The 26,576-nt window shown below is 34.7% G+C and overlaps 1 protein-coding gene across 1 annotated transcript; it reads right to left on the bottom strand.

The window, feature by feature from the left end:
- Positions 1 to 18,596: 18,596 nt before the first annotated feature.
- On the bottom strand, positions 18,597 to 26,251 carry LOC128296596 (uncharacterized). Its single transcript, XM_053032029.1, has 4 exons — positions 26,206 to 26,251; positions 25,761 to 26,160; positions 23,302 to 23,470; positions 18,597 to 18,689 (listed from the first exon to the last, which is right to left on the bottom strand). The coding sequence occupies exons 1-4, from the start codon at positions 26,249 to 26,251 to the stop codon at positions 18,597 to 18,599; spliced, it is 708 nt and encodes a 235-aa protein (XP_052887989.1).
- Between the last annotated feature and the right edge of the window lie 325 nt (positions 26,252 to 26,576).

The raw sequence follows: 26,576 nt of genomic DNA, 5'->3' as shown, positions 1-26,576 counted from the left end.
ATATTATATACATATTTTAATGCTACGTTATATACATATTATTATTATATCTATTTTTATCCCTATCATATTTGTTATTAGTATTAGTATATATTTTATTATGTGTGTATATATACTTTATTTTATATATAGTATTATTTTATATATTATTATATTTATTATTATACTTATTATTTTCACTATTGTTACTTACTATTTTATTTTAACATTATTATGTCAAACTTGGTATATATATGTCTTTTGTACATATTATCATTTTTTGTTCTATATATTATTGTTATCACTATCACTTTTGTACCATCATTATTATTATTTTATATTTACTTATATTTTTTAAATATCTCGTTTTTACTATTATATGCATATATATATTTATTATTATTATTATTATATTTATTATTAACATTATTAATACTAGTATTGATTTTCACTTAATATTTATATATATACATGTACGTATTTATGTAGTGTATTAATAGTTTTTTATATATATATTATTATCATTTCTAATATATATATATATCGTATATGTTTTATATATTTCATGTATATATTTTATATTATCCTTATTATTATTATTAATATTGGCATATGTTTTATTATATGTATATATTTTAATATATATATGTATATATTTATGTAATATTATTAATAGGTATTTTTTAATATTATTATTTCTAATATGTACATATCATGCGAATATTTTAAATACTATATTATGTATACATTTTATATGTATTACGTACATATATATCTTTTAATATTGTATTTTTATATATGTTATGTATATATCTTTAATACTATATTATTTATACATTTTTTATTTTTCGTATTATCTTACGTACATATATTTTATATATATATATATTATGTATATACTATTACTTTATATCTATTTATGTAGCATTATTAATGGTTGTTTTATTATTATTCCTAGTATATATATATATACTATGTATACATTCTTTAAATACTATATTATATATATATATATTTTAATACCATATGTTATTATTATATTTATTTTTACCCTATTATATTTATTATTAATATTAGTATATATTTTATTATACGTGTATATATATACTTTTTATATAGAGTATTATTTTATATATCATTATATTTATTATTATACTTATTATTTTCATTATTGTTGCATATTATTTTATTTTAATATTATTATGTATACATATATCTTTTGTACATACTTATACTTACTTCATTACTCCTTGATCATTACCATTACTACTATTATTAGTATAATTATTATTCTTTCCATCATTATTAACATGTATATACACATATATATGTATATATATATTTTTATGTATATATTGTTATTTTCTATTATTGTTATAAATACATTATTTTTCTTATTATATTAATAGTACATTATTTTTATTTTCTTTCAAATATTGTTATTGTTATTTTAATATTCTTAGTTTTTAATATTCTTATTATTAATTGCATCATTGTTTGCATTATTTACTTAATTCTTATTATAATAATGTTTACTCATACTTTTAATTAATTTTAACAAATAAGGTAACGTACCGATTTAACATTAAGTCGTCGATTTCATTGCTATGTTGGGTGAATATCAATCGGCTTGTGTTAAAAACGGAACGTCCTTCTCAAAAGAAATTGAAATTATAAAAATTCTCATATTTTGATCGAATCATGATTAAATGTTATATTGAACTCGCATTTTTGAAAATTAAGACAACACATGTTTAACGAGATACCAATTTTGGGCGTCGCGAGGGTGCTAATACCTTCCTCGTGCATAACCGATTCCCAAACCCTATTTTTCTCTGGATTTTCACGTAGACCCAAATTCGGCCTTCATTTTTGTTCAAGAATAAATTTTCTTTTCTAAAAAAGGATGATTTATTAGGTGTTCGATCACACCTAGAAAAAAGATTGACGGCGACTCCCTTTTTTAATAAAATCGAAAGTCAGTTTTCAAATTTTCAAATAATCGCCTCAACTAGCGACCGAGAGTAAATTTTTTTTACGTCGCTACAGCTGGCGACTCCACTGGGGACATTTTTGAGAGTCGAGTTGAATTAAACGCGTGTTGTCAAAATTTTCAAAACTCCTTGTTCAAATTAATATTTAGCCGTGATCCTTAAATTTTGTTTTTGAAAAGTAATGCATTTGCGTCATGTTGTAAATATTCTTCTAACTTGTTTTATCTTGTTGTTCTTCAGCTCTAAGTTTTTATGGTTCTAGTTTTTTAGTTTTTAAATAAAAATGAAAAGGTTTGTGAGTTTCTCCCCACACACCGTGCACTTGCATTTTGCATAACATGAGCTCTTTACCCGGGCTCTGTCCGCTTAAGTGGAAGTAAACGCTATGCCTTCGTGAGTTAACTCGTCCCTCCAAGACAAAGCTAGTGAATACTACGGGTTACATCGACTTATGCTTTCGTGAGTTAACTTGTCCTTCCGCATAGGCATAAGTAAATGTAATCCCTCGAATTGAACTCGTAAGCCTGTGATGAGCTACGACCGAGGCTTCGTACTAGTCTTAGTAGACGATAGTACGAACAATTCGAGTACCTGTCTAGAATCGAAATCGCATATAGTAAACCATACGAGCCACCTAATTAGAGCCATGCCGAACCTCTGTCCGTTAATAGTCACCAAAATAAGTACACGGGAGAAATGCCTCTTGCCTTTCATTTTCTTTACATTTACACTGTTTATGCAAAGAAATTGAACCGGGTAGCTTAATTTGTTAAAGTTTCCATAGTTTTTCTCAGTTTATGTTTGTTGTGATTACTAACCAAGGTTGTTTGTCTTTATTTTTATTTTTCATCACGCATCGTAGGCATCTTGATTAGGAAGGTGTTGATTAGAGATTGGTTGCCAAAAATGGGTTTCTGATGGAGGAGTCAATTACGCAAGTAACCGAGAAAATGTCGTGTTTCGAGATTGGTCTTTGAAAACCCAGAAAGTAAAAGGGGACAGTTTAACGGAAGGATGTATCTCCAATCTTCCCAAACATGTAACTTCGAATGCTCGTCAGAATAACCTCGAAGATTTGACCCAGATTTGGAAACACTGGGACTCAGATACTAGGGGCATCTTCACTGAAAAATACGGGGATATAGCTTACTTGATCGCAATCAACGTAGACGAACAGTTGATTCAAGCCATGGTTCGATTCTGGGACCCAGTTTATCAGTGCTTTACTTTTAGTCAGGAAGATATGACTCCGACCATAGAAGAATATGCTGCTTTGCTTCGTGTTGACAATGTGCAATTCAACAAGATATATGTGAAAGAGCCTAAGCCAATGACCTTCAAGAAAAAGCTAGTGAGGTTGATTGGAATGACCGATATATGGGCTGAAAAACAGATAAAGAAAAAGAATGAAATTAGTTGTGTTCCTTGGTTTTCTCTGCGAGACTTAGTTCAAAACCATCCAGATATTGCAAAGAGAATGGATCTGTTTGCTTTGGCCATTTATGGATTGATCGTCTTCCCAAAGGTCTTGGGGCATATAGAAGTCGCGGTAGTGGATTTCTTCGAAAGGTTAGGGCAAGGGATCAACCCTGTCCTAACTATCTTGGCCGAGACTTTTAGATCTCTGAGTAGTTGTAGGAGAAGAGGGGAAGGACGTTTTATCGGATGCGCACAGTTACTCAATGTCTGGATTCTGAGCCATTTCTGGAAAGTAGAGCGCACACATTTCCACATGTTCTCAAAAACATTTGCCCCATTAAAGGCTTACTTTGAGAAAGATTGGCTGAAAGATGTCACCGAGCAGCACTGGGCTTGGGTTTTTCAAAACCTTCGCGCTGAAGAGATAACCTGGAGAGCACTATGGATTCGTCCTTCAGTTCTGATATATAAATGCGGAAGCTAAGATTGGGTGCCTTTACTAGGATTATGGGGAGAAATTGGATACGCTCCGTTAATGGTTCAAAGACAGTTTGCTTCACGACAGTTCATACCCGCTACTGGAGGATTGGCACAATCAGAGTTCGCCTTTACGGGTAAAGGCTACATGAAAAGAGTCCGAGATACTGCAAAGTCTTGGAAGGAAATTCACCGAATGGAGTTAGCCCTTTATGCTGATACTATCACTCATGATTATGACTTATGGAGAAAACAACGAGCGAATAGTCAACAAATCTCACCAACGAGTTACACTTTCTAGAATCCTTTCTCAGAAGAAATGCCATCCGAGCTGGAAGTAGCGAGACGCGAATTTGAACGTGAAAAGGCTAAGTTGTTACGGGATATCAGCTCTCTTCAAGAGGAAAACTACCAGCTAAAGATCAATGTTCAGATTGAAAAGTCCCAAACTGTGAAAATTCAAAGAGAAGCTAAGATCGTGAGAAATGAATTAAGGGACCTTTATTTGGAAAATAAGAAACTAAGAAGCACTATAAAAAATAGTGGGTTGGGAAAATCATCGGCAGAATGGAAAGAAGAGCTAAGCAATATCAAAGGTGGGATGGAATTCTAGAAAGGGAAGGCGAAAAAAGAAGAGGAAAGAGCTGCGCGTGCTACGATAGAGTTAAGAAAGAAGAATGTTGAATATAAAACTATGTCTGCAGAACTAATGACTAGTTAGTCTAAACATCAAGAGCTAAGAGGGAAAATACGAGATTTGGAAAATACACTGCAAGCTCATCAGCAACAGTTGGATAATCTCCTAAAGGCCCTAGAAGAAAAGAATAGTCAGAACGACTGAGATACTCGTACTTATGAAAGAGCCCTCCAAGAAAAAGAAATGCAACTCGACTTTTTGATCAATGAAATTCGCAAGGCAGCTATGCAAGTTGTGCAATTATCAGCTGAAGCCGAAGCTCTCAGTTGCCAATTCCCTCCGAACCAAAGATCAAGCATGTCAGAGTTCTTAGAGCGAGTGAAGAAATAATGCAATGTGGTTAGGAAATTTGTGTAATTGTTGAATCAAAAAATGGTGAAACGTTTTGTAATAGACTCTTTTGATAAATGAAACGCCTAAGTATGGGGCTATCTTGAAATCAACACCAAATTCTTGTATATTTATTCATGACTAACATTCATTCGTCATTTATTCAACATTCATTTTTCATTCATTCATTCATTCATTGCATGTACATGTCACCATAATCATTCATTGAGGCTAAAACCGTATAATCCGCAGTTGCGACATTACAAGTCTGGAATCACGGCATTCTTATAGGACGCGCCGAAAAGCTAGAATTATAGAAGTCGAGTTCAATGAAAGAATTGAAAGGATGGAAAGGGTCCAAAGAGAATTGCAAGAGCAGTTGACCAAGTCACAACAAGAAACAAGAGATTTGATGTTAAGATCTCAAGAGGAATCGTTCGAGCAAAGAGATTAGATGGCCAAAATGATGGAGATGATGGCGTCTTTGGTCAAAGGAAAAGGACCTATGCAGAGCCCTGACACTATGGAGTCTCAGCCAAGAACTAACCATGATCAGGATCCGCTCTATCCCCCAGGATTCACTCCACCTCACGCACATATAATGCAAAGAGAACGTCCTCAAGGAGAACCTGCAAGTGTAGAGCAACGACCCGTACCCCCTGCTCATCTAGGGCAAGGTATATTCGTATCAAACCCCAGAGCTAATCCTGCAGATCCCAATGTTCCAGATTTGGATGATCCATTAGAAATAGCCAGGTTGAAAATGGATGATCATGATGTTCAGGATAGGTATAGGATTTTGGAAGAAAGACTCAAAGCGATAGAAGGTACTGAAGCCTTCTCTGCATTGAGTGCTAAAGAGCTCAGTTTGGTGCCCGATCTAGTTCTGCCTCCGAAATTTAAAGGACTAGATTTCAAAAAATACGACGGCATGAGATGTCAAAAAGCGCATCTTATCATGTTCTGCCGGAAGATGACTAGTTATGTGAATGAAGATAAATTGCTAATACACTGTTTCCAAGATAGCTTGGTCGGATCGGCCCTTCGATGGTATAATCAACTTAGTAGAGAAAGGATCAGATCATGGAAAGACTTGGCATCAGCATTTTGCGAACAATACAAGCATGTATCCGACAGAGTGCCTGATCGACTAACTCTGCAGATGATGGAAAAGAAGCCAACGGAGACTTTTAGGCAATACGCGCAAAGATGGAGGGATATCTTGGCCCAAGTAGAACCCCTATTGACCAAAACTCAAATAATGGTCCTCTTCATCAACACTTTGAAAGCACTGTTTTATGATAAGTTGGTAGGAAGTGCCACGAAAGACTTCGCAGATATTGTAATATCCAGGAAACTTAAAGAAAATGCCATCAAAAGTGGAAGGATGGAAGGTACCGAGAGCTTGAAAAGGGCAGCGCTTGTAAAGAAAAAAGAGGCAGAAGCCTATATGGTGGGAACTAAGAATCACTACACTTCTAATCCGTATCCAACCTGTAACACCCCGAACCCGAGACCATCGCCGGTGTCGGACACGAGGGGTTAACAAGCCAAGATCACATGTTTTGCCCACCAATTTGACATTTCCAGTCAGGCTGGAAGACTGCGTCACCTTCGCCTTAAAAATCATATCTCGAGTTTCAAAACTCGGAAACTGGTTTCGTAAATTTTCCCTGAATTTAGACTCATATATCCATCCATGGATTTATTTCTAGAATTTTTTGTCTAGCCAATTGGTACAGTTTATTAGTTAAATTCACCCATGTTACAGGGATCGACTGCTCTGACCTTCGTGCGGTATAACTTGAATATCTCTCTGTACAGGGCTTTAATGATGGTGCCGTTTGCTTCTAATGAAACTAGACTCAAAATGGAATCTGTAAATATAAGGTATGTCTCCTAATTCTTTCTGGATAATTTATAGTAAATTTTTAAAGTTGCGACAGGGGACCCAGAAACCGTTCTGGCCCTGTTTCACAATAACTTCAATATCTCTTAACATGTAACTCCTATGACCATTTCGTTTCTTCCATATGAAAATAGACTCATCAAGGTTCATTTACATAGCTTATTCACTATTTAATACCATTCCTACGAATTTTGGTGATTTTTCACATTCACGTCACTGCAGCTGGCAGCATCTGTTTTTAAGGTAGGTCTTACCTATTTGGTAGTCTCCATGAACCAACTAGTCTTGCCATACATAGGTTCATATATGATCATTTTAACCATGCCAATGGCTGATCATGTGACCAACATTCCCATTTCCAATCCATAGCCACATCATGACACCAAATATATACATACAAACCACAAATAGTCTAAGTTCATGCTTCCTTTTTACGAGCCATTTTAGCATGGCCGTATACATATACATCACCACATTTTTAAACTAACAGGGTAGTCCTATACATGCCATTTCAAAGTTCAAACAAAATTTATACCAAAATAGAGGCGTTGATAGTGTGGATGACTTGACTTTATTGATCCCGAATCCGATTGCTATCGAGCGAAATCTATAAAACAGAGAGCCAAAGTAACGGGTAAGCATTTTTATGCTTAGTAAGTCTCAAGGAATATAATCAACTCTAATTACAGCAATACATTCACATAGCCAAATGCATCATTTCATTAATACACATTCTTACTTCACACTTCATCATTATATACTTTCACAAAGTATCAATCAAGTCAATAACTGAAATTCATTAGTCGATTGAGCGAATGTTGCTCAAATGTGTCGACTTTCCAATGCACATATAAACGTACCTTATTCTTTGGGCTTTTCGGGTGTACTAATTGAATTTATTACAGCAACCAACACTCACCTCCAGCCCAAGATTCTTCGGAATATAACCGGATATAACCATGTGCACAAATGCCTTCGGGTCTTAGCCCGGATATAGCCACTTGCACAATTGCCTTCGGGTCTTAACCCGGATATAATTTCCAGCATAATTGTCTTCGGGCTTAGCCCGGATATCATTCAATTTCTCATGTACACATACATCAATAATCATTGGACATACATATTTCATTTTCGTTACTAAGGCTCAAACGCAAATATAATCACAAGCATATTCGCCTTCGGGACTTAGCCCGGGTAGAATTCAAATACTCATACACACATAATCAATAATCAATACATCCATATTTCATTCCACATAATTCAAGTAAGGTCACTTCTTGAGGACTTACCTCGGATGTTGTCGAACGGCTTTTTCGGCTATTCGATCACTTTCTCCTTCCCCTTGTCCAATTGTGGCCCTCTAAGCTCTTGAGCTAATTCAAACAAATTCAATTTATTAAAACCTCATTGTGCTAGCTTATGGCCGAATATGACAAGGAGTTTAAATGGTCATATGGCCACCCTTTAGCTTGAATACACAATGGTCATGCACATTTTATACTACATCAAGCAATTCAATACAATTTATTCGAGCATCAAGGAAATGCTAAGGCCTTCAATAGGCTACCCAAGGCCGAATATTCATGTACATGTTGAGGCCAATTATGCACTTAATACCTCACAAAAACAGCATGCATTTTACTAGTTAATGCTTTGCATATTGTGGCTCAAAACTTATAATATAGCATCAAGCACTTATATGTGTGCTAGGCGAATTGTGCTTGCAATTTCACAATTATTCTTCAACATCTTCTTCTTTAAACAAACTTATTCATCACTTCCTTCATAACCAAAACATCATGTGCAAACATATATATACATATATGAGCATGGCGAATTTCAAGGTGTCCATAGCCATCCAAAACATAAATTTTAACTAACATGCAAGAAGCATGAACCATGCTCATGAATGCATCATGGCGAATATGACAATCATGCTCCTTTTCAACTTCAATCATGATAAAACAAAAGAAAGCTCAAAATCTTACTCAAGAGTAGACAATCCATCATTGCATGCATCATCATCAAGCTTCACACTTAGCATGCAATGGCTTTATCACCATAACAACTTTGGCCAAATACCATTTCCATGGCTTAACAAAGATTTGAGCCATGGCTAACATGCACATCAAGTTAGCAACCAAAACATGCATGAAACTCCTAACACAACCTCATACATACCTTAACTCTTGATGCAAACTTAGCCAAATCTCCTTCTAGATCTCTTCCAACCCAAGCATGAAGCAAAAATCCTCCCCCTTTTTCCTTAGTATTTTCGGCCAAGAAGTGAAAATAGATGAACAAATTTTTTTTCTTTTCTTTCTTTAGGATATTCGGCCAAGGCTATGGAGAAAGATGAACACTTTTTTTTTTTTTGTTTCTCATCCTACTAACATTAATTTTTTTTTCCATACTCTTATTTTATTATTTCTAACATCATCCATTAGTAAAACATGTTGGGAACATGTTTCCCTTGCCCATAATTTGTCATGGCCTACCATCCACCTTAGGAAATGGGATAATTGACATGCAACTCCATTTATTTCACTTCATGCATTATTAGGCCACTTAAAATACACCTATCACATTTTCAAGTCCTAGCACATGGGTCCTTTCTTATAAATTTGCACCTAATTAATAAAAAATCGAGACACGAAATATTTACGCATACAAATTCCACATACAATAAGCACGGAATATAACACCTAATTATTCTTGTGACTCGGTTTCGTGGTCCCGAAACCACTCTCCGACTAGGGTCACATTAGGGGTGTCACACAACCCAGCCACGATCTCGATATTGCCCACCTCCAAACTTCTATTATCCTCCCCAAAGCCCTTACCATCAAGCACCACTTCATTACCCTTCTTACCCTATCTACGCCATAAATAACCAAAGACCAGTCACTATATTCCCACAGAATACCATGCCAGCTCAAAGCCAACCTAAAGATAAACAAAGACCGACAAGATCCAATCCTGAAAACCCCAGTTCACCCTAATTCCCGTGTCATACGGAGAGCTGTACCCAAAACTGTTGGAAAAACAATTAATATCCCCACATTATATGGCACCCCTGAAGCCTCCATACCCAAAATTGTATGATCCTAATGCCAGTTGCATGTACCACGCCGGAAACCAGGGGCATTCTACAGAAAATTGTCTATCCTTTAAAAGGAGGGTTCAAGGTCTTATCGATACAGGCATTTTACGATTTGATGGTGCTAGCAATACGGCTGGAAATCCGCTCCCTAACCACACTGAAGGGAACGTGAGCGTGGTGACAAAAGAAGACAGGAGGCATGCCAAAAGTTGTGTTTCGGAAATAAAGACACTGTTGCGAAAGATTTAGGAGGTAATGTTTGAAAAAGGATCGTTCTGTCATCCCAATAGAATTTTCAAAGAAGGAAGAATAAAAAGTCAATGTTTTTGTGACTTCCATGGTATTGAAGGGCATGACATTCAGTCTTGTAAGGAATTTAGAAAGTTACTTCAAGACATGATGGACAACAAAGAAGTCGAGATCTTTAACAAAATGAAAGAAGACGATGAAGAAGAAGTATACGCTTCTGATAATCAATCATCAGGTCTTTCTTATAGTACCGATCGACCATTGGTGATTTATTATGATACAAAAAAGGAACAAGTGAAACCAAAGATGATAATTGAAGTACCATCTCCTTTCCCTTACAAAGACAACAAGGCAGTACCATGGAAATATGATGTCAATATTATCATACCCGAAAATGAAAAATCCAATGTCACGACCGAAAATGCTGGTGAAGTAGGACACTTCACCCGCAGCGGAAGGTGTTGTTCTAAAACGGTTGAACCAATGAAGAAGACTAATGACTTGAAGCAGAAATGAAAGGTACTGATGCATGAGGCCGAGGTTGAACTTGAGACTCCGCCCGAGCAAGAAGTTAAAAGGCCTGTGAATGAAGAGGAAGCACATGAATTTTTGAAGTTCATCAAGCATAGTGAATATAACGTCATGGAACAGTTAAGCAAACAACTGGCACGAATCTTAGTATTATCCCTACTATTGAATTCAGAACTACATCGGAATGCTTTGCTGAAAGTGTTAAATCAAGCTTACGTGGCAAGCAATATATCTGTCGAAAAGCTTGATAGGTAGGTGAATAACCTGAACGTGGATAATTTTATTTCTTTCAGTGATGACGAAATACCGCCAAATGGTAGGGGCTCCGTAAAAGCATTGCACATCACAACTCGTTGTAAGGGTTACATAATACCGAATGTACTCATTGATAATGGGTCTGCACTCAATGTCATGCCTTTGGACACACTTTCTAGAATTCCAATTGATCTGTATTATCTAAGGCCTTGTCACTCCACAGTAAGAGCATTCGATGGGACAAGACGAGAAGTCATGGGAAAAATTGAAATTCCTCTAGAAGTGGGCCCTTATATATATGACATCGAGTTTCAGGTCATGGACATCACGCCTTCATATAATTGCCTTTTAGGAAGGCCTTGGATCCACTCTGCTGGGGCAGTTCCTTCATCTCTCCATCAAAAAGTGAAGTTTATCATGGATGGTCTTTTGGTCATTGTCGTGGGAGAGGAAGACATTGTCGCATCTATCTCTGCTGATACACCATACCTCGAAGTAAGCAAGGATGCAGTAGAATGTTCCTTCCGTTCCTTCAAATTCATCAATGCTACGTTCGTTGCTAAAGGAAATCAAATCCCCATGCCTAAGCTGTCGAGGAATACCAAGATGGGAGTTGAGCTGACTGTGGGAAAGGGAGCCTGAGCAAGGAAAGGTTTGGGAAGATATCAGCAAGGGATAGTTAGAGCTCTAAAACCAGTACCCCATAAGGCTCGATATGGTTTAGGTTTCGAACCGGATATACGACAAAGAAGAAAATAGTTACAGAAAGATCGAGAAAGGCGGATTGCAAGAGCCTTAGGCCGAGAATTAGAATGGGATCCCATAATGTACCCTCCTTTGTCAAAAACATTTACATCTGCAGGAATGATATACCCCGGGCAAGATAATCCATGAAGCATGCTGTTATTAATTGAAAGGGGTCTTCAGAATATTAATATAAATGTCATTGACAAAGGAAGTGATGCAATTAAAGATGTTTCAACGATACGCCCTTATCCTCCTGGATTCGTTTTGAACAATTGGACTACTATTGATCTCCTTGTAGTTTCTAAGTCTTCTCCAGAGTAATGCTTAATGTTAACACTCTTCTTTTTATGTGTCCCTAAGTAATAGAGGGATTCTTTTGTAAGAGCTTATGATTTGCTCTTTATCATTTAAATGAACATTAATGAAGATGTATTTTGTCATGGTCTTTACATTCTAATTAACTTCATAATTTTTCCCTCTTCTCACAGCCTATCATTGCATGTATCTCACGTCATACTATGCTTGTTAGTCCCCATACTTTGAAGCTCCTTTATAGTTTTCTTTTCCATTCAATTTTCATGTGCTCAGATATCAACGATATGAACAAACCCGTTACAAATCTTGAAATCGATTTCAAGAAGGCTATTTGTTTAGGAGAGTTCGAAGCTGAGGAAAATGTTGAAGACTATGTCTCATCTCCTGACTTACTAAGAATGGTAGAACAAGAAGATAAACAGACTACCTCATCAAGAATCTGTTGAGATAGTAAACTTGGGAAATGAAGAAAAGAAGCAATAAGTGAAGATTGGGACCTCCATTTCAGATAACACCAAATATGATTTGATCACTTTGCTTCATGAGTACAAAGATGTATTTGTATGGTCGTATCAGGACATGCCAGGATTGGATGAGGGGGTAGTAGTCCATAGACTCTCACTGAAACCAGAATGCAAACCCATTCAACAGAAGCTAAGACGAATGAGACCTGAAATACTGTTAAAGATAAAAGAAGAAGTCAAGAAATAATTCGATGCTGGCTTCCTACAAATCTCCAAGTATCCACAATGGGTAGCTAACATAGTCTCAGTACCGAAGAAAGATGGCAAGGTATTAATGTGTGTGGATTATCGCAATTTGAATCGAGCAAGTCCTAAAGATAATTTTCCTTTGCCACACATCGATACATTAGTGGATAATACAGCCAAACATTCATTATTTTCGTTCATGGATGGATTCTCGAGTTATAATCAGATAAAGATGGCTTCTGAGGATATGGAGAAAACTACTTTCGTAACGATGTGGGGAACATTCTGTTATAAGGCGATGCCGTTCGGATTAAAGAACGCAGGGGCAACGTATCAGAGGGTCATGGTGATGTTGTTTCATGACATGATGCACAAAGAAATAGAAGTCTACGTCGATGATATGATCGCCAAATCCAAGGGAGAAAGAGAGCATGTTGGGAACCTCAAGAAATTGTTCGAAAGACTGAGAAAGTTCCAGCTAAAGCTTAATCTAGCCAAGTGTACATTTGGGGCCACCTCGGGAAAATTGCTAGGCTTCATCGTCAGTGAGAGAGGAATTGAAGTTGATCCAGATAAGATAAAGGCCATACAAGAACTGCCATCTCCGCGCACGTAAAAAGAAGTCGGAGGATTTTTAGGGAGGTTGAACCACATCGCTCGGTTCATTGCTCAACTTACCAACCAGTGTGACCCAATTTTTCGACTTCTTCGAAAACATAACCCGGGAGAATGGAACGAGGAGTGCCAAGTGGCTTTTGACAAGATAAAGCAATATTTGTCTAGTCCCCCGGTGCTAGTACCGCCAACTCTAGGAAGACCGTTAATATTGTACCTGACTGTGTTCGAAAATTCAATGGGTTGCATACTGGGGCAACATGATGAGTCAAGGAAAAAAGAAAAGACAATTTACTATCTCAGCAAAAAGTTCACAGAGTATGAGGCAAAGTACTCATCAATTGAAAAATTCAATTGCGCTTTGGTTTGGGTAGTTCGGAGGCTCAGGCAATATATGTTGTATCATACGACATGGTTAATTTTAAAGATGGACCCAATAAAATACATGATGGAATCACCTGTCCTCTCAGGAAGAATGGCACGATGGCAGATCTTACTAACAGAATACGACATCATCTATGTGAGCCAAAAGTCAATAAAAAGGAGTGCAATAGCTGATTTCTTAGCAACTCGAACAATGGAGGAATACGAGCCATTAAGATTTGATTTTTCGGATGAAGACTTGATGTGTATTACGGGAAAAGAATGTAAGTCATCCAAAGAGAAGTCATGGAAGATGAGTTTTGATGGTGCATCAAATACATTGAGGCATGGGATTGGAGCAGTCTTGGTATCGCCAGAAGGGAACCATTATCCATTCACTGCCAGGCTGAATTTCTTCTGTACCAATAACATAGCGGAATATGAGGCCTGTATCATGGGACTTCGTGCAGCTATTGAATGAAACGTCAAAATCTTAGAGGTGTACGGGGACTCAGCATTGGTGATATACCAAATCCGTGGAAATTGAGAAGTGAGAGATTCGAAACTAGTTAAATACAGTGATCTAGTGGCGGGACTGATCAAAGAATTCAAAGAAATAACTTTTAATTACTTCCCATGAGAAGAAAACCAATTGGCTGATGCCCTGGCCACTTTGGCTCTAATGTTTAAAGTAAACAGAGAAACAGAAATAATGCCTCTCCAAATGAGCATATACGAGGTCCCTGCACACTGTTTTAGCATTGAAAAAGAGGCAGACAGACGTCCATGGTTTCATGATATCTTAGAATACATTAAGAATCAAAGGTATCTCGAACAAGCAAATGAGAACAACAAAAGAACAATCAGAAGAATGGCAGCGGGATTTGTTCTTGATGGGGACATCCTGTACAAAAGAGGAAAAGCTCAAGTACTCTTGAGATGCGTGGATGATATTGAAGCTAGAAAAATACTTGAAGATGTCCATGAGGGAATCTGTGGGACACATGCCAATGGTTTCACTATGGCCAGGAAAATTATGAGACTCGGTTATTACTAGCTGACAATGGAAAGTGACTGCATTAGTTATGCAAGAAAATGCCACAAATGTCAAATTTATGGCGATAAGATTCATGTAGCCCCTTCGCCCCTTCATGTCATGACTTCTCCATGGCCTTTTTCTATGTGGGGCATGGATGTTATAGGGCCAATTTCCCCAAAATCTTCTAATGGAAACCGGTTCATTTTTGTGGTTATTGACTACTTCACAAAATAGATAGAAGCCGCTTCATTTGCCAATGTGACGAAGACTGCAGTTTGCAGGTTTTTGAAAAAGAAAATCATTTGTCGATATAGTTTGCCTGAAAGAATCATTTTAGATAACGCCTTGAATCTTAACAACAAGATAATGAAGGAAGTGTGTGAGCAATTTCAAATAAAGCATCATAGCTTATCGTCTGAAATTGAATGGAGCTGTTGAAGCGGCCAACAAGAATATTAAGAAGATTATTGGAAAAATGACAGAGATATATAAGGACTGGCACGAGAAATTACCATTCGCTTTGTATGCATATCATACATTTGTACGGACATCTACGGAAGCAACTCTTTTCTCTCTGGTCTATGGAATGGAAGCCGTGCTACCTATCGAAGTTGAGATCCCCTCTCTACGAGTCTTAATGGAGTCGAAACTAGAGGAAGCAGAGTGGGTTCGAGCTCGATATGACCAGTTAAACCTTATCGAAGAAAAGCGTTTGAAGGCAATCTGTCATGGACAGATGTACCAGAAGAGAATGATCGCGGCCCATTACAAGAAAGTACGGCCAAAAGAATTCCACGAAGGAGAACTTGTGCTGAGAAAGATTCTCCCAATACAAAAAGACCTGCGAGGAAAATGGGCACCAAATTGGGAAGGACCATACGTCGTAAAGAAGGCATTCTCGGGTGGATCTTTAATTCTTACTGAGATGAATGGGAAGGAGTTACCTAATCCAGTGAATTCAGATGCTGAAGAAATATTATGCCTAAAAAAAAAGAAAAAAAAAGAGAGATCAAGGTGAAAACCCCAAAATGGCATCTTGATTAACACAAAAGATTAAGATGAAAACCTGAAAGGGCTTCCTAATGGAGTAAACCTAGGCTTAAAGAGCAAGGCAGTTGAACGGTGGGTCAAATAGCGAGACTACAGTATTTGAAGCATTTCTGAAAGCTCGAAATCTTCTACACAAGAAGCCACACTTGAAAGGATTCTTGATTAAGAAACGTGGAAGAGTTCATGCATTGAATATCTAGAGCATTTGTATCCGTTGAATGCGATCCCTTTTCTCTTTATGACACTTTTTTACTATCATTGGCTAACTTTCTTTATTTGCTACATTTGAAATAAATAAATGTGAGGTATCCCTTTTGTCCCTACTTGACCATTTTCATGCATCTCATTATGTGGCTTATTTACATGATAAATAGTGAAATGACATACTCTAAACAAAAGAAATGTTAAGCATTACCCGGATAAGAATTTGATAAGTACAAGAGCCTCAAAGCAAGGACAAAGTTCAACCAGGGGCAAAAGAGTGATATCTAAGAAACGCAGATTGTTCATGAAGCTTGAGGACAGGTACAGGGCCTAAAGAGAAAGTCAAGAGCTGAAGTAATGAATGCAGATCATCACAAAAATCGTGACGAAAAAGGACATACGACAAACATGCCTAAGGCGCATAGCAAAATCATGTAGGCATAAAGGCATTTAAGACAAACATGTGAATATCATGATGTATGACACATACAGGTACTCCAGTAGAGCAAGAGGATGTGATGATAGCTGTAATGAATCAAAGGAAAAGACACCTGAGTTCCACCAGATAACATCTTTTGGTATTTTGATGTTTTTTTCTGTTTTCAAAAATCAACTCATATTGCGAGAGGTGAGTTGAGCCTCAAGACACATTGAGGTATTTTCAATTTCTGTCTTTCAAAAAAAATCAACTCATATTGCGAGAGGTGAGTTGAGCCTCAGGACATGCTGAGGTATTTTCAATTTCTGTTCGTCAAAAATCAACTCATATTGCGAGAGGTGAGTTAAGCCTCTGGTCACATACCGAGGTCTCTTTAAATTCTATTTTCAATTTCTGCTTTTCAATTTATGTGTTTCAAAAAAATTAACTCATATTGCTAGAGGTGAGTTGAGCCTCAGGATACGCTAAGGTAATTTTAATTTCTGTTCATCAAAAAAAAAATCAACTCATATTGCGAGAGGTGAGCTGAGCCTTAGCTCACACGCTAAGGTATTTCCAATTTATGTTTTCAAAAATCAACTCATATTGCGAGAGGTGAGTTGAGTCCTAGCTCACACGCTGAGGTATTTTCAATTTATGTTTTCAAAAATCAACTCATATTGCGAGAGGTGAGTTGAGCTTTAGCTCACACGCTGAGGTATTTTCAATGTATGTTTCAAAAAAAAAATCAACTCATATTGCGAGAGATGAGTTGAGCTTCAGGTCATACGCTGAGGTGAGTTGAGCCTCGGGTCACACGCTGAGGATAAAGATTGGAGTTCATTGAAGACACCAGATTTTGCCTCCCTAAAGTTGCAGTGGAGCTGATCAAGGGTATCAGATCTTACCTTTTTGAAGTTGTAGAAGAGAAGACCACAAACTTCATCTCCCTGAAGTTGTAGTGGAGTAGATTGAAGATATCAGATCTCATCTCTCTGAAGTTGCAGAAGAGCAGATCATGATGAATCTTATATCCCTGAAGAGGCGAGTAGATTGAAAATACAAGTTTCTATCTCTTTGAAGTTACAGTGGATCGAACCAAAGCTACAAGATGCGGTGGACTGGAAAGAGATTACTTGAACAAAAAGAGCACTAAGGAAGTCAAGGCTCGACGCGGCCGGGCCAAATTGGTCTTTCTTAAAAGTCTTTGCTCTGTTCTTGTTATACGACAACATGCAAAGAGGGGCAGTTGTACAAGCCCAATTTAGCCCTACCTAACCCACCAAAATTAAACCCAAAACCCAATAACCTAAACCCCAACCACCCAAACCCAAAATTAAACCCAAAACCCAATTATTTGTATCCGTTGAATGCGATCCATTTTCTCTTTATGACACTTTTTTACTATCATTGGCTAACTTTCTTTATTTGCTACATTTGAAATAAATAAATGTGAGGTATCCCTTTTGTCCCTACCTGACCATTTTCATGCATCTCATTATGTGGCTTATTTACATGATAAATAGTGAAATGACATACTCTAAACAAAAGAAATGTTAAGCATTACCCGGATAAGAATTTGATAAGTACAAAAGCCTCAAAGCAAGGACAAAGTTCAACCAGGGGCAAAAGAGTGATATCTGAGAAACGCAGATTGTTCGTGAAGCTTGAGGACGGGTACAGGGCCTAAAGAGAAAGTCAAGAACTGAAGTAATGAATGCAGATCATCACAAAAATCGTGACAAAAAAGGACATACGACAAACATGCCTAAGGCGCATAGCAAAATCATGTAGGCATAAAGGCATTTAAGACAAACATGTGAATATCATGATGTATGACACATACAGGTACTCCAGTAGAGCAAGAGGATGTGATGATAGCTGTAATGAATCAAAGGAAAAGACACCTGAGTTCCACCAGATGACATCTTTTGGTATTTTGATGTTTTTTTCTGTTTTCAAAAATCAACTCATATTGCGAGAGGTGAGTTGAGCCTCAAGACACGTTGAGGTATTTTCAATTTCTGTCTTTCAAAAAAAATCAACTCATATTGCGAGAGGTGAGTTGAGCCTCAGGACACGTTGAGGTATTTTCAATTTCTGTTCGTCAAAAATCAACTCATATTACGAGAGGTGAGTTGAGCCTCGGGTCACATACCGAGGTCTCTTCAAATTCTGTTTTCAATTTCCCCCTAGCACTCGGCGCCAAACCATCTGCCTCTACCAAAGTCGACCAACTGCTCCACCGCCTGCAGCACCGCCCTTGTCCCATCAGCAAGTTGCACCTGCAAGAAAAGAAAGAAAGTGACAACAAATAATAAACAAAAACATTGTAAAGGCTATAAAAGCCACCAAAAAACAACAATGTAGAGGATTCGGAAAAAAAAATTTTGAATACAAAAAGAAAGTATAAATTCAAGTACTAAAGAGATAGCAAGCTGATCAAAAAAATAATTCATCACACAAAGGTCTTGTTCTTTTTAGTTTATTTTTTTTAATCTTTACTTTCTTCTTTCGCATATACGCATATTTCTTTTTTTTTTCTTTCAAAACACACACATATATATATAGACATAGATAAAAAAAAAGTAAAAAAACAAAAAAATAAAAATTTTTACCTACACGGTGGCCGGCGCCGGCGCTGGTGGCGGTGGACGGTGGTCGGGACAAAGCCGGATTTCTCACCGGAAATCACCAAGCTCTCCCTCTCACCTTTTTTTTTTTTAGTTTGGTTACAAATGTTTTTTTTTCTTCTGATTTTTGGGCTATTTATAGGGTTTAAAAACGATGCCGTTTTAACATTAAAACCCAGGGCACAAAACGACGTCGTTTTGCCCTGGGTCGGACCGATCCGACCCGATCCGCCAAGATCCGTGTGTTTTTTCATTGGAGGGGCTAATTGCACTTTTAGCCCCTCCGCTTTTTTATGGTTTTGCAATCAGATTTATTGTGTTTTTAATTTAGCCCTATAATTTGTTGCGCTTTCCAATCAGATCCCTTGCAATGCTACGCGTTTTGGAGGGAGGGTTTATTGTCTGATTTAGTCCCTCTTCTTTGTTTGGGCATTGGATTTAGTCCTTTTCCCTTTATTTTTTTTTAAATTGGCCCCAAAACTTCATTTTTGTTTCGAATTTTGTCCTTTTCCGATTTAATTTGGTTTTTATATTATTTTTACCATTTTTATTTTTATTTTATTATTATATTTATTATTATTTGCTATTATTATTATTAGTAGTATATTTTTACTATTATTAGTATTATTTGTCTTTTTAATTAATGCTTATATATATATATATTTGTATATACTTATAGTTGTTTTTTTATTATTATTATTCCTAATATATATATGTTATGTATACATATTTAAATACTATATTATATACATATTTTAATGCTACGTTATATACATATTATTATTATATCTATTTTATCCCTATCATATTTGTTATTAGTATTAGTATATATTTTATTATATGTGTGTATATATACTTTATTTTATATATAGTATTATTTTATATATTATTATATTTATTATTATACTTATTATTTTCACTATTGTTACTAACTATTTTATTTTAACATTATTATGTCAAACTTGGTATATATATGTCTTTTTGTACATATTATCATTTTTGTTCTATATATTATTGTTATCACTATCATTTTTATACTATTATTATTATTATTTTATATTTAGTTATATTTTTTAAATATCTTTTTTACTATTATATGCATATATATATTTATTATTATTATATTTATTATTAACATTATTAATACTAATATTGATTTTCACTTAATATTTATATATATACATGTACGTATTTATGTAGTGTATTAATAGTTTTTTATATTATTATCATTTCTAATATATATATATATATATATATCGTATATGTTTTTATGTATTTCATATATATATTTTTAATATTATTAGTTATGTATTTTTTTATATATACTGTTTCATGTATATATTTTATATTATCCTTATTATTATTATTAATATTGGCATATGTTTTATTATATGTATATATTTTAATATATATATGTATATATTTATGTAATATTATTAATAGGTGTTTTTTAACATTATTATTTCTAATATGTACATATCATGTGAATATTTTAAATACTATATTATGTATACATTTTATATGTATTACGTACATATATATCTTTTAATATTGTATTTTTATATATGTTATGTATATATCTTTAATACTATATTATTTATACATTTTTATTTTCATATTATCTTACGTACATATATTTTTTTATATATTATGTATATACTATTACTTTATATCTATTTATGTAGCATTATTAATGGTTGTTTTACTATTATTATTATTCCTAGTATATATATACTATGTATACATTCTTTAAATACTATATTATATACATATATATATTTTTTAATCTTGTATATTATTATTTATTTATTTTTACCCTATTATATTTATTATTAATATTAGTATATATTTTATTATACGTGTATATATATACTTTTTATATAGAGTATTATTTTATATATCATTATATTTATTATTATACTTATTATTTTCATTATTGTTGCATATTATTTTATTTTAATATTATTATGTATACATATATCTTTTGTACATACTTATACTTACTTCATTACTCCTTGATCATTACCATTACTACTATTATTAGTATAATGTTATAGAAAAATTAATAAAACAATAAATAAAAGAGGATGAAAATACGAGAGAATTTCATTATTTTATTTTCACTTACAATGTGCTATTTATAAGTTCATTTACATTCAATTAATAAAGGTATTACATTTAATGAATTAAAGTTTCTTAATTACTCTATTTAATAATCTCTTGATTATAAATTAAGTAAAGAGTTTTATCTCATTACTTTAATATGCTTAAAGGGGGTTATGACATCCATTTAATTTACAACACTCCCCCTTGGATGTCTTTTAAATAAGAATGTGCCTCATTAAAACCTTTATTAGGAAAAACCCTGTGGGATAAAAACCTAATGAAGGAGAAAGAGTACACAATATCCTATTACAGGTTGCCTCGTTAAAACCTTTAATAGGAAAACCCGTCAGGACAAAACCTTGGTTAAAGAAAAGAGTACAACATGTTTTAGACTCCCTAATTGCGACATCACATTATATCTTTGAGTCGACGATTCCAATCTTGTTTCGTAGTCTTTCAAATGTTGAAGTTGGCAATGCCTTGGTAAAAGATCTTGCTAAATTATCACTAGAACGAATTTGTTGAACTTCTATGTCACCTTTCTTCTCAAGATCATGAGTGAAGAATAATTTTGGTGAAATATGTTTCGTTTTGTCACCTTTGATATAACCACCTTTTAATTGAGCTACACATGCTGCATTATCTTCGTATAAGATAGTTGGCATATTTTCTTGTAAAGGCAAATTACATATCTTCTGGATATGTTGGGTTAATAACCTTAGCCAAACACACTCTCGGCTTGCCTCATGCATTGCAATTATTTCAGCATGATTTGAAGAGGCAGTAGCTAATGTTTGCTTTGTCAAACGCCATGATATGGTAGTACGTCCACATGTAAATAAATATCCCATTTGAGATCGACTTTTATGTGGATCCGATAAATATCCAGCATCAGCATAACCAACTAATAGGGATTTTGAATCATTTGAATAAAATAACCCCATATCAATGGTCCCTCTAAGATATCTAAATACATGTTTAATTTCATTCCAATGTCTACGTGTTGGAGAAGAACTAAATCTTCTAACAAGTTTATAGCAAAAGCTATATCAGGTCTTGTGTTATTTGCAAGATACATCAATGCTCCTATGGCACTTAGATATGGTACTTCAGGACCAAGAAACTCTTCATCATTCTCACAAGGATGAAATTGATCTTTATTAACATCTAACGATCGTACAACCATCGGGGTACTCAATGGATGTGCTTTATCCATATAAAATTTATTTAAGATCTTTTTCGTATAAGTTGACTGATGGACATGAATTCCATCTTTTAAATGCTCGATCTGCAGGCCAAGACAAAATTTTGTTTTTCCGAGATCTTTCATCTCAAATTCTTTTTTTAAATAATTTACTGCATTTTGAAGCTCTTCAGGAGTTCCAATAATATTTAGATCATCAACATAAATAGCAATTATCACAAACTTTGATTTAGACCTTTTTATAAAAACACATGGGCAGATTGGATCGTTTTTATAACCTTGTTTTAACAAATATTCACTAAGGCGATTGTACCACATACGCCCAGATTATTTTAATCCATATAAACTTTTCTTTAATCTGGTTGAGCAATTTTCCCGGGAAACTCTATATCTTTCAGGGATTTTAAATCCTTCTGGGATTTTCATATAAATTTCACTATCAAGTGTACCATACAAATAGGCTGTAATAACATCCATTAGACGTATGTCAAGTTTTTCACGTACTGCTAAATTAATAAGGTATCTAAACGTGATTGCATCCACCACAGGAGAATATGTTTCTTCATAATCAATGTCGGGCCTTTGCGAAAATCCTCGTGCTACAAGTCGTGATTTATATGTTACGACTTCATTTTTCTCATTTCATTTTCGTACAAATATCCATTTATATCCTACTGGCTTTACATATTTAGGTGTTTGGACTATAGGTCCAAAAACCTCATGTTTAGAAAGTGAATTTAATTCTGCTTGAATTGCGTCTTTCCATTTTGGCCAATCTTTTCTATTTCTACATTCCTCAATAGATTTAGGCTCAGGATCCTCATTTTCTTTTGTTATTTCAATAGCAAAATTATAAGTAAAATTATTGTCGGCAACTATATTTTTTCGGTTCCATCTTTTTCCTGAAGTAACATAACTTATTGAGATTTCTTCGTTATCACCATTTTTAGGTACCTGAACCTCTTCTGGGGTTTTTTGATTAGTTATATCTTTGGACTCTTCTGAGGCACTTGCCTCCACAATATTACCATCTTGAATAATTGATCCTTTCCTTTTACGAGGATTTTTATCTTTGGAACCGATTGGCCTTCCACGCTTCAGGCGTGGATTACTTTCTTTTGCACTAACAATTTGCCTTATTGGGATATCAATTCGTATTGGAGCATTTTCAGCTGGTATGTGAGATTTTGTAATTCTCTTTAGGTCAGAAAATGAATATGGCAGTTGATTGGCAATGTTTTGCAAATGTATAATCCTTTGAACTTCTTGTTCACATTGACTTGTACGAGGATCTAAATGAGATAATGATGATCCATTCCATGTAATTTCTTTGACCAATTGTATTTTCTCTCCCCCTAATATTGGGAATGTTGTCTCATCAAAATGACAATCAATAAATCTTGCAGTAAATAAATCTCCAGTTAATGGTTCAACATATTTAATTATAGAAGGAGATTCATAACCAACATATATTCCCAACCTCCTTTGAGGACCCATCTTTGTGCGTTGTGGTGAAGCAATTGGAACATATACTGCACATCCAAAAAGTCTAAGATGGGAAATATTTGGCTCTTGACCAAAAGCCAATTGTAATGGGGAGTACTTATTATAACTTGTTGGCCTTAACGCACAAGTGCTGCTGCATGCAAAATAGCATATCCCCAAGCTGTAACAGGGAGTTTTGTTCTCATAAGTAATGGCCGAGCTATTAGTTGGAGGCGTTTGATAAATGATTCAGCTAAACCATTTTGTGTATGAACATGAGCTACAGGATGTTCAACTTTTATCCCAATTGACATACAATAATCATTAAAAGCTTGGGATGTAAACTCACCAGCATTATCAAGACGAATAGTTTTGATTGCATAATCTGGAAATTGTGCTCTTAATCGAATTATTTGAGCAAGTAGTCTCGCAAACACTAGGTTGCGAGTCGATAATAAGCATACATGTGACCACCTACTAGATGCATCTATTAATACCATAAAATATCTGAATGGTCCACATGGTGGATGAATGGGCCCACATATATCACATTGAATACGTTCCAGAAATGTTGGAGATTCAATCCCAACCTTAGCTGGTGATGGTCTAATAATCAATTTTCCTTGAGAACAAGCGACACAAGATAAATCCTTGAATTCAAGAATCTTTTAGTTCTTTAATGGGTGTCCAATTGAATTCTCGATGATTTTTCGCATCATAATAGATCTGGGATGGCCTAATCGGTCATGCCAAATAGTAAAAGTATGTGGTTCTACAAACTTCTGGTTTGTAGTAACATATGATTCAATTGCACTAATATGTGCATAATATAAACCTGATGAAAAAGCAGGTAGCCTTTCCAAAATATATTTCTTTCCACATTCAACATTTGTAATATATAGATATTCAACATTTTTCTCATTCATAGTCTCAATATGATATCCATTAAGACGAATATCTTTAAAACTCAATAAATTTCTTTGAGACTTGGTGGAATATAAAGCATCATCAATGATAAATTTTGTAACTTTAGGTAATAATATAATAGCTCTTCTAGAGCCTTCAATAAGTTTTGAACTACCCGATATTGTATTAACATGGGCATTACTCATTGTCAAATGAGAAAAATATTTTTTATCTTTGAGTATCGTATGTGTTGTAGCACTATCTGCAAGACACATGTCTTCATTGATTTTGGGTCTATCGAAATTTTGTTGAATATTCATATTCTTCATAAAAACAAACAAAATATAATATGAGAAACATTACAAATATTTATTAAATATATAAATTATTTTTTTATGCAAGAAAATAAAATATCTTAAAAAATGTCAAAATAACATCAATTTTTCTAATGATTCTCAAAGAAATCTGCCACATCTAGGTGAGTTATATTATTAAGGTCATTAAATTTATCATCCTCGTAGGCATGGTCAGTTTTATTATTATAGTGAATATCTTCATCTTTTGCCTCTATTTCATCATTTTGGGATATAAAATTTGTCTCCATATGCTTTCCCTTCCTTTTAATGGATGCTTGATAAAGTCTCACTAAATGCTCAGACAAACGACAGGTACGTGACCAATGCCCCTTCATACCACATCGGTAGCATATATTCTCAACAATCTTTAAAGGATTGTTTTGACCACTTCTTTCTTGTCTTTCATTGTTATTCTTTTTCTGGTGGTTAGAAGTATCATTGTTATGACCACCATGATAACGATTACTAATACATCCTCGACCACGTCCCCCACTATGTCCACGACCACGGCCGCGACTTCTATATTTTCTATTTTCATAATTATTGTGTACTGCTACATTCACTTCAGGGAATGGTGCAGAACCAGTGGGACGAATTCCATGATTTTTTATCAATAGCTTATTATTTTGTTCAGCCACCAAAAGGCATGAAATCAATTCAGAATACCTTTTAAAACCTTTTTCACGGTATTGCTGCTGCAGGAGCACATTAGTAGCGTGAAAGGTTGAAAATGTTTTCTCTAACAAGTCCTCATCAGTTATGTTTTCTCTACATAATTTTAGTTGAGAACTAATTTTGAAAAGTTCTGAATTGTATTCACTTACAGTCTTAAAATCTTGCAACCGTAAGTGCATCCAATCATAATGAGCTTTAGGGAGTATCACAATTTTCTGATGGTCAAATCTTTCTTTCAAATTTTTCCACAACTCAAGAGGGTCTTTCACAGTGAGATATTCCACTTTTAATCCTTCATGCAGATGATGACGGATGAAAATCATTGCTTGTGCCTTGTCTTGATTAGATGCTTCTTTATCTGCTAATATAGTATTTCCTAGACCTTTAGCATCTAGGTGAATTTCAGCATCTAACACTCATGACAAATAGTTCTTGCCTGAGATGTCTAAGGCCGCAAATTCAAGTTTAGCAAGATTTGACATTATAATCACTTGAATCAAAATAAAAAAATATTAGTAAATTAATAAGTATTCTCAATCGTAAAATAATTCAATTATATATACCAAATTTGCTAAATAATAATATATATGTCAAATATTGGCATAAAGAGGAATAGTCATGATAATAACTTAACACAAATTAAATTAATTGAAATTTCTTTTAATAAAAAAACATGTATATATAATTATCATTATTAGATTTTAGTTGTAAAAATAAATGTGCAAATGTTACCCAAAGCAAATATTTCATCTAGAAAATAAAATAAAAATTTATGAAAATATGTATACCGTATATAGTTTAACGGGA

Source organism: Gossypium arboreum, chromosome 8 (genome assembly GCF_025698485.1).
Source record: "Gossypium arboreum isolate Shixiya-1 chromosome 8, ASM2569848v2, whole genome shotgun sequence".
Taxonomy (NCBI): Eukaryota; Viridiplantae; Streptophyta; class Magnoliopsida; order Malvales; family Malvaceae; genus Gossypium; species Gossypium arboreum.
The sequence above is the reverse complement of the archived record's forward strand: the minus strand, read 5'-3'. Positions and strand labels throughout refer to the sequence as shown.

Excerpts from the sequence above, each read along its gene's own strand:
- LOC128296596 (XM_053032029.1), bottom strand. The coding sequence starts at position 26,251 with ATGTCAAATCTTGCTAAACTTGAATTTGCGGCCTTAGACATCTCAG. Across the intron at positions 26,161-26,205 it reads TGCGGCCTTAGACATCTCAG|ATGCTAAAGGTCTAGGAAAT; the intron begins GCAAGAACTATT and ends AAATTCACCTAG. Across the intron at positions 18,690-23,301 it reads AAACCCCAGAAGAGGTTCAG|GTGCAACTTGCTGATGGGAC; the intron begins GTACCTAAAAAT and ends CTTTTCTTGCAG.